Below are 15305 nucleotides of genomic sequence, written 5' to 3' on the forward strand. Positions count from 1 at the left end.
GACTGAGACTTGCCCCTTGAGTTAGGAGATGGAAGCGGGAACAGAAAAAAGTGGTCCCTTGACAGCGCGGGGCCTGGTCAGAGTCTCCTCAGGGTCCCAAACGCCCAGTGAGCGGGCTGTCTGGGCTGTCGATGATTGAAGGGTTGGTGAGGCACGGATAGTAGGGAACTCCTCCCCGTCTCCGCTTGACCCTAAAGAGGCTCGACCTGGCCTGAGAGGACTGCGGGAAGGAGGCCCTTTCTCGGCTCCCTGACCCAGGGAACCGGCCCAGTAGACGGTCATTCCAGGCTTAGGAGCGGCCTGAGCATAAGCCTGGAGGCGTGGGCTGGTCTGGAGCTCACCCTTCTGCTCCACCAAGACCCCTTCCAGGAAGAGCCAGTGACCTTATAAGGTAAACCATAGCATGTCACTTCACTCAAAATCCTTCAGTAGATTCCTCTCGCCCTTAAAATGACAGCCAGACTCCTTTCCACGGCCCACGAGGCCCCAAGTGATCTGGCCCCTCCCCAGGTGGGGCACTGTCCCCCGAGGTGTGTGTAAGGTCCAGCCTTACTGCTTTGTTCTGGAACCTTGAACAAGCCAAGCTGCCAAGCACGCTCCTGCCTCCAGGCCTTTCTCTGATACTCTGCACCAGGTCTTGGCTTGTCTGGATCCTCCTCTTCATTCAAGTCCAACTAAATGTCACCTTCTGAGGTCATCCCTGAGCACTGTATCTAAAATAGCGGACCCCCTGCCCCAACATCCCATTTTATTGTCTTCCTAGCACCTTATCACTCTGTGAAGTTATCTTCTTTGTTCACTGGCTCTTCCTACTAAAGTGAGTTGCGTGAGAGCGGGGGCCTTCCTTTCACGTTCACTACATCCCAGAGTTTAGGTTAGTGCCTGGCTCCTGGTTGGCACTCAGCATTTTGCATCATGTGTTTGAAAAATTACAAAAGTCCATTGTTGCTTGGATGAAGGAAAGAGTCACTGGATACGAAAATGAAAGACAGGTGAAGGTGGGTTGCAAAGGGCCTCATAGGCCCCACTGAAAGCCTGCGCATTGTGGGTGGGGTCTTAACAAAAGGAGGCGATGGATTGGGATGTGTTTTGGACAGGTTCTTCTGGCTGCAGGGTGACAGATGGTTTGGAGACTAGAAGTATGGGAATGGTAGGGGGCTCGTCCAGCAGAGGAAGGAGCCAGGCTGGAGAGAGGTCTCTGGCCTAGAACTGAGGTGGACGCTACCAAAGAGGTAGGGGTCCCCAATAACATAGGTTTCCATCTGGGCCAAGAGCGTGAAAAGTGATGCTGCTAACCCGAATGGGAGTACAAGCAGAGGGATGAGATCACTTCTGGAAATGTGTCTGGGATGCTTGCAGGAAGTTTCAGAGGAGGCTGTGGGCTCCTGGGAGATGGCCCCCCTCTCTTGGCAATTTCCCAGTCTTCTGCATTCTCCACAGTTAGAGAGGGGTGGGACGTGGGAACCAGCCACAAGCCAGGTCTCAAATGAGTAAAAACTCAAACTCCTCCCCGAAACTCAAACTCAAACTTAACCACCCATGTGCCACTTTCAACTCTGCTTCCTTCTAGAAGTTACTGCTGCAGCTGACTTCAGCACCATCTCATTCTCTGGAGGGGATGCTGGCACACAGTGTCTGCACAGAGACTCTTCTCCCATGAGTTTTTACTTATTTAGAGGATTGTTATGGGCAGCTGTGGGGAGGTCTATCTCCAGTGCCAAGGGCTCTGTAACGGGTTGTCATCCCTCCTCCTAACTTCCTTTTCTGTCAGCAGAGAAATGTCAGGATTACTAGAGGTGAGATGGATGAAGGTCCTCCTGTGGTGGCTCGTTTGTTAATTTTTTAATTAGAAAATTAACCTACTGTGCTTAAATAACAGCTGCGGGAGTGGGGACAGCCTGGACATGAGGATTTGGAAATATTCAGGCAGCACCTGAAGCTAAGGGAGCAGGTTGATATCACTCAGGGAGTGTGTTGGCATGAGAAAAGACTCAAGGGTAGAACCTTCAGGAACACCAACATTTCGAAGATGAGCAGAATTTGAGGAGTGAATGAAAAAAACTGTCCAGAAAGGTATAAAAACAAGGAGTGGTAACTGAGGTCAGGAAAGAAGTATTCCATAGAGTCCAACACTGTAGAGAGTTCAAATAGGATGAGGAAGTCAAAGAAGACCTCCTGTATTATTATTCAGATATTTTTAGTGACCCTTGCCAGAGGAGTTTTCTTTAGCACAGTAGGAGTGGAAGCCAGATTACTGTGGCTGAGGGGCTAACGGGAGGAAGGTCAGAAAGCTGAAGTAGGAAGTAAAAACTTCTCGTTAAGAAGTTTGGTGGAGAAGAGGCGAAAGGAAGAGGATTTTCTGGGATAGGGAAGACACAAGCATGTGAATAATCAGGGACAGGAGTAGGCAGAGACTGAAGATAAAAAAAAAAGATCACTGATGTAGCTAGGCCCTGGAAAAAGTGGCCAAGCTGGGAATCCAGAGCCTGTCCTTCCTCTAAATAGCTCCTGTCTGGAAGGTTATCACCTTACAGCTAGATTAAGCAGGCCTGCTAGGTGCTCTGCTGAGAGGAAAATAGAGTAGGGAGTTGAGAATAGTGAAGATTTGGAACAGCTGTTGAGAAATATCACTGGGTCTGTCAAATGCAAACATTATGGTAGAATTTTTGAGGAAAAATGTAGTAAAAGTAGGTCTACCCCATGGGATCCTGGCTTTCACGGCTGGGCCTGGACAAGATCACAAGAGCTGAGAAACCTTAAGTTTTTTACCTTTACCATAACTAATCTCTTTTTTTTATCCAGATCTGAACTGCAGAGGGTGATTCTGGCCTTGAAAAGAAACCAAGATAAAAGGAAACAGCTCTTGGGAATTATAAACGAAACAAAACCAGAGACTCATTGCCCCATTTTCATCTCTTTAGTAGTTTGGTTTTCAGTGACTTGCAGTATATGTACTATAGCGCATTTCTTCTTTGCTACTGGATTTGATTCTCCTGATCCTTTTCCCAGTTTATACGTACTAAATCCTGAAGACCTTTCATTTCTTCATTCCACAAATGTTTACTGAATGCCTGCCATGTGCAAGATATGATTGTTCTTTTGCCGTCACTTTCAGATCGTCCAGACTTGAACTGAGGGGCATTGCTGGCTTGAAAATGATCCAAGAACAAAAGAAACACCTCTCAAAGGTCATCCACTAAACAAACAAAAACTGAGAAACGTACGTTTTTCTTCTCCTTGGGACTGAATCTGGGCTCTAACTTTGGATTTTCAGTAAGTTGTATCCTGTCTATGTAAAGCCTTCTGTTTTCATCTCCTATCTTTTGATTCACCTGATCTGTCACCCTTTACATCCAATCAATCACTCGCTTCTGCGACTTTTTCTTTTGCCATGTTGTAATTCACAGACTGTCCTGAATTGAATTATTAGAAAATACAGGCTTTGGAAATGAGGCCAAGATAAAAGGAAAATACTCTTGAGTTCCCTTATTTCCTTTATGAAATAAAGCAGATTTAAACAGTACTCTTTTTTTTCCCTTCTTCTGGATTGTAACTGAACTATGTCATTGGTTTTCAATAGACACTACTGCCATACTCACCAAAAAAACCCAGCCCATGCTGTTCCTCTGTTACCACTGACTCCCCTGCTCCTTCATCCCCTACACCTAATCGCTAAATCTGTGCATTCCTCCTCCACCAGGTTTCTAGTTGGCTTTCAGCATTTCATATTTTCTCTTTCAATCCATCTTACGTTTAGTTACTAGTCTAGTTTTTCTCAAGCAGCATTTATATTATATCAGTTTCTTTTTCAAAACTCTTTGGGGATTCACTATTACCAATGAATCAAGTTGAGGCAGCTTGGCATTGAGGACACGTCTGTCAGATCCAGCCTTACTTGCAGGATTTTTTTTTCCCTTTTATCAATACGCTCTCCCTATTTTTTATCAGGGTTCATGTTGGTTTTTATTTTTTTCTTATTATCCAGTGGCATGCCCATTTAACACTAAACTGAGCTTTTGAATAGAAAATGAAGTGAAATCGATTTACTCTGCTCTTCATTTCTGATCCAAATATATCACGAAGTTTGTTCCTATTTTGATCCCATTGTGTGATAGCCTCTATGATTAGCCTCCCTGTTGTGGTTTAATATTTCAGAGTTCCCCAGAGTATGTGAGCAGAGCTTGATTAAGACCTTTAGAGGCTCCAAGACTAAGAAGTTTATAGTACACACTCTCCCAAATGTAATTCAAAATATAAACAATTCTAAACCACAAAATAAGTGTAGGAAAGTGTAACAAGTTCTGATAATTTTTCCCAACATGGTTATTTTATTTTGAAATTCCAAAACAAATTTTTTTTTGTCCTCCAGCTTTGCTATGCCCTAAGCAGGTACTTGGTCTGCACATGCCCTTCTTAGGAAAAACTACTCATCTAACCTTCTAACTGTCAAAAAAAGCAGTTGATAGTGTGGGGGAGGGGCTAGACCTAACCTCATTATTCTTCCTGTTCTTGTTCCCCAAATGAAAACTAAAGTGGTGGTCCTTAAGCTGGGAGCCTGCAGGGAAAGTAGTGCCAGCCCTACTCACAAGGACAATTAAGTGATTTTTGTACCTCCTTTAGACTTTGGATAAGAAAATGAGAAACTGAAAAGCCCAATTTAACTTAAAAATGTTAGTTCTAAGGCCTTTTGCCATCAAAATCTATGCCCAGGGCACTCAACTTGGTCACAAGAAGATATTTCAGAATAGCAGTTTCTTTCAAGTTTTACTCTAAAAGATTCTTCTGACACAGACTTCAGTCTACCTAGAACCAAAACTCAGGGTCATTTTTGTTTCCTGAATCCATACATATCTGGGTTAATCCTGCTCCCCTGTAATCCCAGAGAAGCTATAAAACTGAACTTTATTAGCTAAAAACCACCCCAGACATTAGCTCTTAAGCAGAAGGTCTTGGTGGAAAAGTCAAACCATATGAGAGGGCTCTCTGACACCCAAATACAGCAACAGCAAACAATCTTGGTAAGATTATCCCTGTTGCTTTTTTCCTCATTTCAATTTCTTCAAATTTAGGGAATTTCCTTTTCTTCTTTGAAACAATTAAGGCTTTTACCTATGGAGCTACTACAGAAAGTACAGAGACTTGGAATCAAGAGACTTAAAGTCTAAGTCCTAGCACTGCTGCTTGCTGATTTTGTGCTCTCTGGCAAGTTATCTAAACCTCTCTGAGCCTCTTTCCTCATCTGTAAAATGGCAATAACCATAATCTCTAAATTACACAATTAAAGCAAGTTAAAAAAAATAACATGAAAGTCGTATACAAATGACAGTTATAACTTATTCTTTCCTCTACTGTTTTCCTACTGCACCAGAAACACTTGGCTGCTTTCCAGCCAACTCTAATCTACTTTATTTCCACATCTTGAAGTGTGTCACCTCAATCAATATAACTGATTCTTAAGTGCATGAATTTAAATTGAATAACTGAGATTAGGAATGGGTCCACTTAGAACAAACAGACCGCAGATTATATACATGTGCATCTATATAAATTATCTCTGGAAGGATACGTAAGAAATCAGGAACAGTAATTGCCTAAGGGAAGAGGAATTCAGTAGTGGTGAGGTGGGCATAAAGAAAGTTACCTTTTACTATGTATCTTTTCGTATCTTTTGAATTTTGTACTTATGCCAAAAATTAACTTAATAAATAAGATGTATGCTATAAAATAGACCATCACATATGTATGCTATGATAAAGATACTCTTTTACTACCTGTTTTTATTGATAAGCTCAGTTAATTAACAACTGCTCCTAAGAAATTTTAAGCATTTTGTCATTTCAGAAACTATTTTTCTCTGTATATTTGATTTTAAAAAATAAGACACAGGCGTGGAGAATCATGAGTTAATTTCCATATACAATTACAGTGTTATTGCTAAGGTCCTAAAGTTTGAAATGCAGCAGACAAAAGCAAAAACCCAGATAGTCAGACCATTTCAGATGTTAACTGAATTTGTAACTAAAGGAACAGACTAAAAGCTAATTCCTCAATATATAAAAAGCTCCTATGAATCAACATGAAAAAGACCAACAAACCTCCTCAAAATGGGGAAACGATTTGAATATAGTCTTAGAAAAAGAAATGCAAATAGCATTTAGATGTGAAAAGATGCTCAACCTTTCTAATAAGAAAAAAATGCAAATTTAAACCACTAAAAAAACCATTTTTTTATGTATTCAATTGGCAAAAATCCAAAAGTTGAAAATACTTCAGTGACTTCCCATTTCTTTCAGAGTTAAGCCAAACTGTTTGTCATGGCCTACAAGTCACTAAGGATCTAGATCTGGTCCCTTATATAACTTCATTTCTCTCTGCCTTTATTTATTACTCTCTCCTTTCTCACCCCGCTCTAGTCATAGTGGCGTTCTTGTGATTCCTTGAATACCCTAGGCAACCCTAGTGCCTTAGGACTTTTGAGATGGCTATTTCCTCTGACCAGAATGTTCTTTCCCTACATCTGCATAGCTAACACTTTCACTTCCTTCAAGTCTTTGCTCAAATATCATCTTCTCAATGAAGCCTACTGTTAGCCATCCTGTTTAAAATTGCACCTCCTCCTCCTCACAACCACCACACTTCTGATTCCTCATACTCTGATCTTTCTTCCAGAGCATATTCCAGCTTCTAACATACTGTATGATCTTATGTTTATTTATATTATTATACATTGTTATTTCTCTCCGCCTGCTAGAATATAAACTCCACTAGCGCAGGGATTTTGTTCTGTTTTATTCCTTGATGTTTCCTAGTTATCTAGAATGGTGTTGAGCCCATAGATATTTGTAGAGTGAATGAATACCATTATGCTGGCAAAGATGTGAGGAGAAAAGCACAGTCTGACATCACCGGGGTGTAACTGTTACTACCTCCATGCAAGTCATTTGGCAATATTTTAATTTGAAATCACAAAGGACATACCCTTTAATCTGGTAATTCCCCTTTTAGGATTTTATCCTAAAGACACACTTGGCCATGTGTGAAATATGTATGTCCATAGTTACTATGGTATTCTATATGACAAAGATTGGAAATTACCTAAAGGTCCATTAATTTAATAAATACAGTGAAATACTGGGCAGGAATATAGAATGAGGAAACTCTTTGGAGTAATATGGGAAAATCTCAAAGATATTAAGGAGAAAAAGTGCAAGGTGCAGAACATTATGTATAGAATACTATAATTTGTAAAAAAAAGCAGGGAAGAGAATACACATATTTTCTCATAAATGCATACTATGTCTTGAAAGAGATACAAGAAACTGGTAATACTGGGTGCCTTCAGGGAGGTGAAGTGGATGGCTGGGAACATTTTGTAACTTTTGAATTTTGAACATATATATGCATTACCACTTTATAAGTCAAGAAAAACAAAAATGTTTTCTGAACTCTTTCTCTTTTTAAATACTGTATTTTAATTTCAAATAAACCCTGACTTAATATTCTTATTTTTAAAAAGTATATTGAGGTCAGGGCTTTCATATAAGGAATCGGATACAGAGATGAGTGTCTTGAGATTATTTTCAGATTCAGTCGCTTACTGATTTCAAGACCAGACCACTTAACTAATGTCTATTTCATATTTTTATTTCACTTTTGGCAGTGATGAGGCCTGGGTGGTGTTAGAATATTAGTATTTCAAACATCTTGAAAGGTTCTTTTAGCAACCCGGGTGCTACAGCAATTTCATTAATTATTAAATAGTGAAAACTATGAAGGTCTGAATTAGAAAATCCTTTTATAACTTTTTAAATTTTCAATTATTTTAATAATAATTTCAATTATTTTAATAATAATTTCAATTATTTTAATAATACAGTTGATGGAAATAGTTTTGCAAAGGACTTTTGGCTTAGAAGTCTAAAATAAAAAATCCTGAGCAGATTAAAGCTCTAAAACAGGTTACCACAAAGGAAGTAGTAGAAATGTATTTGGCTTAAAACCTACTTGAAAAAAATTTTTTATATAAAACTACTAAAATCCAGTGGGATTGCTTGGCCAGACTTTATAATTCTGTGAGGTCTTGAACTGCAATGATAATCTGGGATGTAATACAACAGAAAAATTCTTTAGAAACCACCAAGGCTATTGCAGGAAAAAGGCTTGAGGTCTTTCTGGAAAAATCAAGTTCTTTAGTTTTAAGGTCACAACACTTAAATTGCCTATAAATTCTTTTCCTTTTTAGTGTCCTGACTTTCTTGCCACAAAATAAGTGATTTTCTAAGATGAACTGATACACAATCAGAGTTTAAATTTAGTAGGTTTGGTTTGGTCAGCGGTTGCTTGAAAGACGAAGGCTTGGAGGTGTCCCCTTATATAGCGTATGTACACTTTTGACCTGGTCTTTAAACCCATGAGTGGCTGAGGAATCACTCTTTACCCCAACTGCGGTCTTCTGAAGTGGGCTGGGGAACACTTTACTGAAAACCAGTGTCCGAGGGACCAGCACGTCTGAACCCTATGTTTGATGCGTCTTCTATATTATCTCAACTCTCTGCCGTTTAATCTCATTCACAGGTGGACATCCTTTCTAGATTCCCAGCTTCCATCTCCCTCCTAACCTCTTCCCATGTCCCTGCTCCCTTTTAAAATTTCCCTTTCTATATTCACGCCATCATTTCTGTTAAAAAAAAGGGGGGGGGGGGCTGGGTGTGACAGTTCCCTCATAAAGATTCTTTGGTATTGTCAAATGACAAAAATAATACCATTTAGTAATGAGTTTGATGTCCTTTATTCAAGGGAAAACAATCCATGGATTGGGGGGGTATGTTGCCTTATGAGTGGTGAAGCACTGTTCCCAAGGGATCTGGGGCAGGAAGTTTATAGAACCTTAGAAGAGGCAACACGGAAACAGCATGATTGCCTAGGAGGCCAAGGGTTTCCTTAGGAGGCTAGCAGGTCCTGTTTTCTAGGGTAAGGTAAGCTAGCTAAAGCTGAGTTGGAGGATTGTGATTGGTGTATGTTAAGATTCCTTGACAGGGGTTTCCCACAAGTGCAGGCTGACTTAGGTTTAGATTTGTAACACGGGCTGGGCCACTGGGGCAGCCTCCATTTTGTGGGTTCCGATCTACGAATTAACTTTATCAATATCCACAGGAACCATTTTAAACCAGTGCTGTCTTCCTTGGACATCAGACCATAAACTCTGCAGGGTGATAGAAAGTAGAGAAGACATAACTGAATCATTCAGCAATTGCCACTTGGTATTTAAGGGAAGTCATCCGATGTACTGGGAAGTCATCATCATTTTTCAGGAAAGATAGAATCCACAACTTCCCTTTGTGTTTTGCACAACAGAAGGCAGTTGTTAGTTATCCTTTCTAATCCTTTTCTTTTGCTGAGTTCTGATTCTGAGGAGCATTTGGGAAGAGGTAGGGAAAGCAGCTGCTCATATGATAGATATGTTTTTGGGGATGACAGGAAAATATCTATCCTTCACCATCACCTCCAGCCCCACCTCCAAATACCTCCTCTCTCCATCCTGCTCAGTAATGCCTAAAATTTCTCAATTAGAGGTTCATGCCTTTAGCTTAAGTCTACTTTGTTAAAAAGCAAAAATCTCTGAAGGAGTTACCCTCATTAAGTCTTGCAGTGTAGTGATTAATTACATTAACCGTGAGTTCATCAGATCCTTTCCTGAGAGAGAGAGAAAAAGGAGCATGGAGCCAAGAACCTGGGAGAAGGAAGGAGGGGGAAGCCCTAAGGGACAGAGCTATTTGATCTATTTTACAATTTTACCTAGTGCAGTTTTACTTGCTGGGCTGATGCCTGAGAGATTCTCCCCTTCCCTAATCCCATTTTTTTATTTATATGATAGTTTAATCTTTCAATAAGAGAAAAAAAATCATTTCTTAGAGGGGCCAACCCTGTGGCCAAGTGGTTAAGTTCACGCGCTCCGCTGCAGGTGGCCCAGTGTTTTGTCGGTTTGAATCCTGGGCGCGGACATGGCATTGCTCATCGAGCCACGCTGAGGTGGCATCCCACATGCCACAACTAGAAGGACCCACAACTAAAATATACAACTATGTACTGGGGGGCTTTGGGGAGAAAAAGGAAAAAATAAAATCTTTAAAAAAAAAATCATTTCTTAGAAAATAGGTATCTCAGTATAAGGGGGGAAAGCAATACTCAAAGTAAAAAAAGAGAGAATCTAAAATAATAAAGACATAGCTGGCCCAGTAATATAATCAACAATACATTTTAATAGTATATAATGAAAATAAAGCCAAAATGAAATCCAATTATATTGAACTTTTATTTCAACATATAATAAAATTAAATGTCCAGAAATTTTTGTTTCGTATATTAAAAAATTCCATAAAAACATAAACCTATCTCTGAGGAGAGCCTTGTATAAAAATAATGGAGATATTTGGAATAAATAGACTTGTTAATATAACCACTATTAAGTACTTCAACCCTTCCCAAACTGCTAAGGTAGTTCAGAAAAGAGCAGTCCTCTGTCTCTTAATGGATGCTTCTTCCTGTGAACTTTAACACAATAAAGTGTAAGTAAAATAGAATAAGCATTGTTGTGTTGCTACTCCCTCTTAGTGGTATTATTCAGAAAATAAAAATCTGCCAGGAGGGAAAGGGACTCTAGCGTAAATATGAGTAAAGAGAAAGGATTCATTCAATCCTTTGGATGTGTCACTGGATATTTAAACTGCATCCTAAAGCTAGAGGTCTGTTTTCTGCTGGGAGGGATAGTTCATGAGATCAGATCAAGGACTCAAAAAATATTCCTCAAGAATAACCACCACCTTTTGCTCTAACTCCGCTCTTTACAGTGGAGGATGTACATTCTATCCTATTAAAAAATAAAATAAGGTATACTAACTTTTAGGTAAGAAGTGTTCAAACTTTGTATTTATGAGTTGAGTCTCAATAACAGTTTACAACATTTGTTTCAGTACATGAGTTTGGGGCATGAGTTCAGCAGCTGAGATTAATTGTAGAGTAAATCTGCATTTATTCACATTGGAGGGAAAAAGTAGACTGGAGAGAATCAGAGCAGACTAGCCAAGGATGTGGACTTTGGAGCCAGACTACTTGAGTTTGGCCTTTACTAGTTGTGTGATCTTGAGCAAGTCACTTTCACGTTTTGTTCCTCAGCTTCCCCATCTGCAAAATGGAGATAATAATATACGGAGTGGTTATGAGGATTAAAAGTTAATCATATAATGTACTTTAGAGTGAGCCACTTAGAGTGAGTACTCTTAGAGTGGCTCATTGTAGGCACTCAATAAGTGTTAGTCATTTTATTGGATAATCCACAAAATGGATAGTTCAGAAGTGGAGAGTGAGAATGCATGCACTGAGACCAAGGAGAAAGCAGTGAGGGAAACATGTATCTCAAATGTGCTCGCTGCAGTGAAGTTTAGCATCCAGTGGCCACCCTCAAGCTGTACTCTTGGCTCTACCCAAGGGTGAATATTTAGTCCATTAGGCAGCCGGGGCCTGCATTTTAGCTCAAAACTCCTGACTGCTAGTCCCTAATATGAACACATCTCTTGGGCAGGGATCCTCTTGAAGCCATACTTGGCACATTGTCACATCCCTCAAAACATATTCAACTTACCATGAATCATGAAGAAATTTGTTCCTAAAAATGTCTTGGCAGAGGGATGGGGGTGAAAGGTGAGGGAAGAGGGTAGTAAGGCTTCATATTACTCATTTTACAACAAAAACTTAACACAATTCACCATTGGATGTGTCTATTCTTCATTGCTAGTTGCCTCATTTCCTTTCTCTTTTCCCATACCATCTCCAGGAGGCCTCTTCACTGCCCTACATAGTTCAGCTCTGGCTCTCCACTTACGTTACTTATCCAAACAAGACCCTGGGAATTAGACTGATAGTGACCATTTCTAATTAATCTACCATGCCTCTTGCAGCTTATCAAAGTATTCACCAAATATGAGTTAATCTCTTTCTCAGGAAATTTCTGCTTGTAAGACAGTTTTCTCCATCTATGCTTAAAGCAGACAGTGGGTACTCAGTAAGTAACAGTTCCCATCCTAGAGCCATCTCAGGATCTGACAGCATTGTAGGAGAGGGAATCAGGAAAATGAAAAAGGGAAAGTGAGGCATGGAAACTTTGAATATATTAGGATAGAGTTAGCATTACATCACTTCAGAAATTTTTTCTTGCTTGAAGGTTTTTAAGGAAAAGGAAAAGGAAAGAGAAAGACCATAAGGGATTTTATTTAAAAAATCATTACTATCAAACTATAAGAACTCGTTTTAACTTTATTCTTAAGATTGTTGACAAGTAGACCTGGGCCTTGACAAAAGAACTAATAATACAAACATTGCGACATTAACATTTATTTGGAATCTCTTCTGAAGCTGTCCTAGACAGGTTTATCAAGACTGGAACTTCATGGATATTCTGGCATGGCTCCAAAACTCAGCAGATTTCCACTGTTTCTGCTACTTTACACCAAGAGCTTCTCTCCCTTATATATTCTAATTCCTTAAGGTTTTGACAAGAAAAAATAAGTTCTGATATAATTAAATAGGTAGAGGAGGTAGCTTCATGCTGGCATTAAGTCTGAAAAAAAATGGAGCACTAGTTGCTTCTGTGGTTTCTGAAAGGATTAGTTTTTACCTGATGTTGTTTGCCTTGCATCTCTAGGTAGGAAGACAACCTATGAGCTTCCTCAACCCGAAAACTGTCTGCCCATGATCTGGTTCAGCCCCCACCTTCTGGACTCGGAACAGGGCCTGGGAGGCGACGACACGCAGAGAGGGCTCAGGGTCACGCAGCAGATCTCTCAGATCTAAGTGGCAAGAAACCCCAGGGTGGAGGTGAAGACCTATGGAAATGATCACTAGTTCAGACACCAAACAGCCAACATGCCTACAGAAGCTGGGATAAAGGGCGAACTTCTTGCAAGCCTCTGTCTGAAAGTTTGTATGTTTATAGGTCAATTCCAACTTTGACCTACAAAACTTACTCGTTTCCAAGTTGCCAAATATTTCACTCCTTTACAATAATCACACTGCCAAGTAGTCTACTTAAAGTCAAATTGTTGGACCTGCTAAGCTATGTCTAATATTGTTAACTTCTAAGTTAAGAGAAAAACACTGTTATTTTTCTGTTCTTCTTTCTATTCATTTATTTACACAATGTATACTTTTATTTTTTGTCTAAATGGAACCATATTTTACATATTATCTAATTATTGTTTATTTAATCACATTGCATCATCATTTATCCAAGTTATTTAAATATTTTTCTACAATGTCTTTCATGGCTGCATATGATTCTACAATGTGGATATGCTATACTTAACTAACTTCCTATTGTTTCTAATCTTGGATGTCTCCCATTTTTGCTCTTTTAAATAACACTGAAATGAACATTCCTGTAACTATTTCTGCTTATTTTCATAGGTTAAATTCCTAGAAGTGGGATTGATAAGTCAAAGGATATGATTATTTAAAGGGTTTTAATATGTATTGCCAAACTTCCCTATAAAAAAGTTGTTTCAATTTATGCTCATCTCAACACAGTGGATCATAATGTCAGTTTTCCTTTAACACATCAATATTGAGTATTAGTAGTCTTTGCCATTTTGACAGAAGAACACATACTGGTATCTCATCATTGTTTTGCTTTATAAACTTTTGATTACTAGTAATACTGAATATTTTTCATATATTTATTGCCCATTTATCTTCTATGAACTGATCATTCATAATATTTTCCACTTTTCTTTTGAGAAAGTACTGGTTTAAGGAATATTTACCCTTCATCATCTTGCAAATAATCCCTTCCATGTTATTGTTTATTTTTCAGTTTTGTCATTTTCTCTTTTTTTTCAAAGGTGGTTTTTAAAATTTTTATGTAGACAAATCTATTATTCTTTTACTTTATGGATCTGTGTTTTGATCCTATTAGAAAAAGCTCTCTTTTTAATTTCTAATTCTCCAAGGTCACAAAATGCTCAGGATCTCTTCATACTATGGAGCTTTTTATTACTTAAGTTGTATTTTAGCCTTTAAATTCACGTTTATTTCCAAAATGGAATACTTTCAGTTCTTGCATTAAGATCTGGCTACATGTTCCACAGAATACATGAGGGGGCAGACATAAATTTTGCAATCCAAAGGAAGTGAAACTTATTTTGTCATGAAATTGATTTAAATTGATATTTAAAATTTTATTTTTGTTTAAATTTAGCTTAAAATTACCTGTGGTAAATGACATAAACTTGTTTAAAAAAGAGTGCTAGGGTGTTCTACCCTATTTCTAAGACAGATAAGCCACTGTTAGGGAAGGAAGAGGGTGGGATTATTCCATTAGGTTGAACCACATAAGACTGCTGATATTTGACCAGTTTTGCCTTACAAAATGGTAATTTCATATGGTTCACCCTAATATATATGTATATAATATAATAATACATATAGATAACTTGAGAGTAGAAAAGGAACTTTGGTTCTCCAGTGTTTTAGATTATAATTTCCTTTTAATTGAATCAACCAAGTAGAATCCTACTTCACAGAATAAAATAATCTACATGACTTTTCCTATTTTTTTTTGCTTCTGATATCTGTGGAGAAGTAGGAGACCTTAGAGAAAAGTGGCATGATCTTTCTTAAATAAGTTTCAGCTTCTGGCTATTTTACCAGTTATTTATTTTTACTTAAAAAGCAGTGAATTGTTCAGTATTTTAATTTGGTTCTCAAAGTACATGCTTTTGGATTGTGAGATTTAGCATTTTGTGGCATTTTCTAATTGTAGGACTACTTTTTAAGTGGGAATAAATCATTCTTTGTGTGCTAAGTTCTCAAAATTGTATAATTACAGAAAATTTTCACTCACTGACAAGTCAGAAAACCAACTGCACGATGGTTGACTTATACAACTATAACACATCTCTGTTATCGAGTCCTACCAGCCTACAGGACAACCGCTTATAGGAAATAGTGCTGCAGTCATCTGTGTGATACTTGAGAGGTGGCATCATAATTTACTAAGATATTATTTCTAGCTAGTGTCTTATGTCCTGACAGACAAAGTTCAGGAATTGTCCCTGAGACACTCATCAAAGCTGATTTCCAGACAAATAGAGTCATCTCCTTTCCTAAAGAGGGAGTTGGACTGGGATGAGACTGTCACTCAATTAAGTCTCCAAGAGCTTTATTATCACAAAACTCAGGCTTTCTGGTTCCCAGAGTCTCAGCTCTGCCACAGAGCCTACCCAGAGTCACTGCCTCAGATACCTTCCAAAAAT

The 15305-nt window shown here is 38.8% G+C and overlaps 1 protein-coding gene and 1 long non-coding RNA gene across 33 annotated transcripts in view; one reads left to right on the top strand and one right to left on the bottom strand.

The window, feature by feature from the left end:
* The first annotated feature begins 856 nt into the window (after positions 1–856).
* LOC102150137 (uncharacterized) lies at positions 857–14854 on the top strand. Its single transcript, XR_289266.4, has 3 exons — positions 857–998; positions 3116–3273; positions 12698–14854. It is a non-coding gene; the product is annotated as an uncharacterized lncRNA (long non-coding RNA).
* MROH8 (maestro heat like repeat family member 8) overlaps positions 10240–15305 on the bottom strand; it is a 51964-nt gene continuing 46898 nt past the window's right edge. For 8 of the 32 annotated variants that reach the window (XR_011431010.1, XR_011431008.1, XR_011430998.1 and 5 more), the window contains 2 exons: positions 12671–12842; positions 10240–11181 (listed from right to left, as the gene is read on the bottom strand). Coding sequence is in view for 15 of the 32 variants with exons in the window: in XM_023626524.2 (XP_023482292.1) it covers positions 12694–12842 (149 nt within the window). In the remaining 17 variants the exon portion in view is untranslated. Of the gene's footprint in view, positions 11182–12289; positions 12879–15305 lie in introns of those variants that run through there. The other 24 variants (XR_011431003.1, XR_011431000.1, XM_070247716.1 and 21 more) reach the window with 4 other exon arrangements.

Source organism: Equus caballus, chromosome 22, assembly GCF_041296265.1.
Source record: "Equus caballus isolate H_3958 breed thoroughbred chromosome 22, TB-T2T, whole genome shotgun sequence".
NCBI lineage: Eukaryota > Metazoa > Chordata > Mammalia > Perissodactyla > Equidae > Equus > Equus caballus.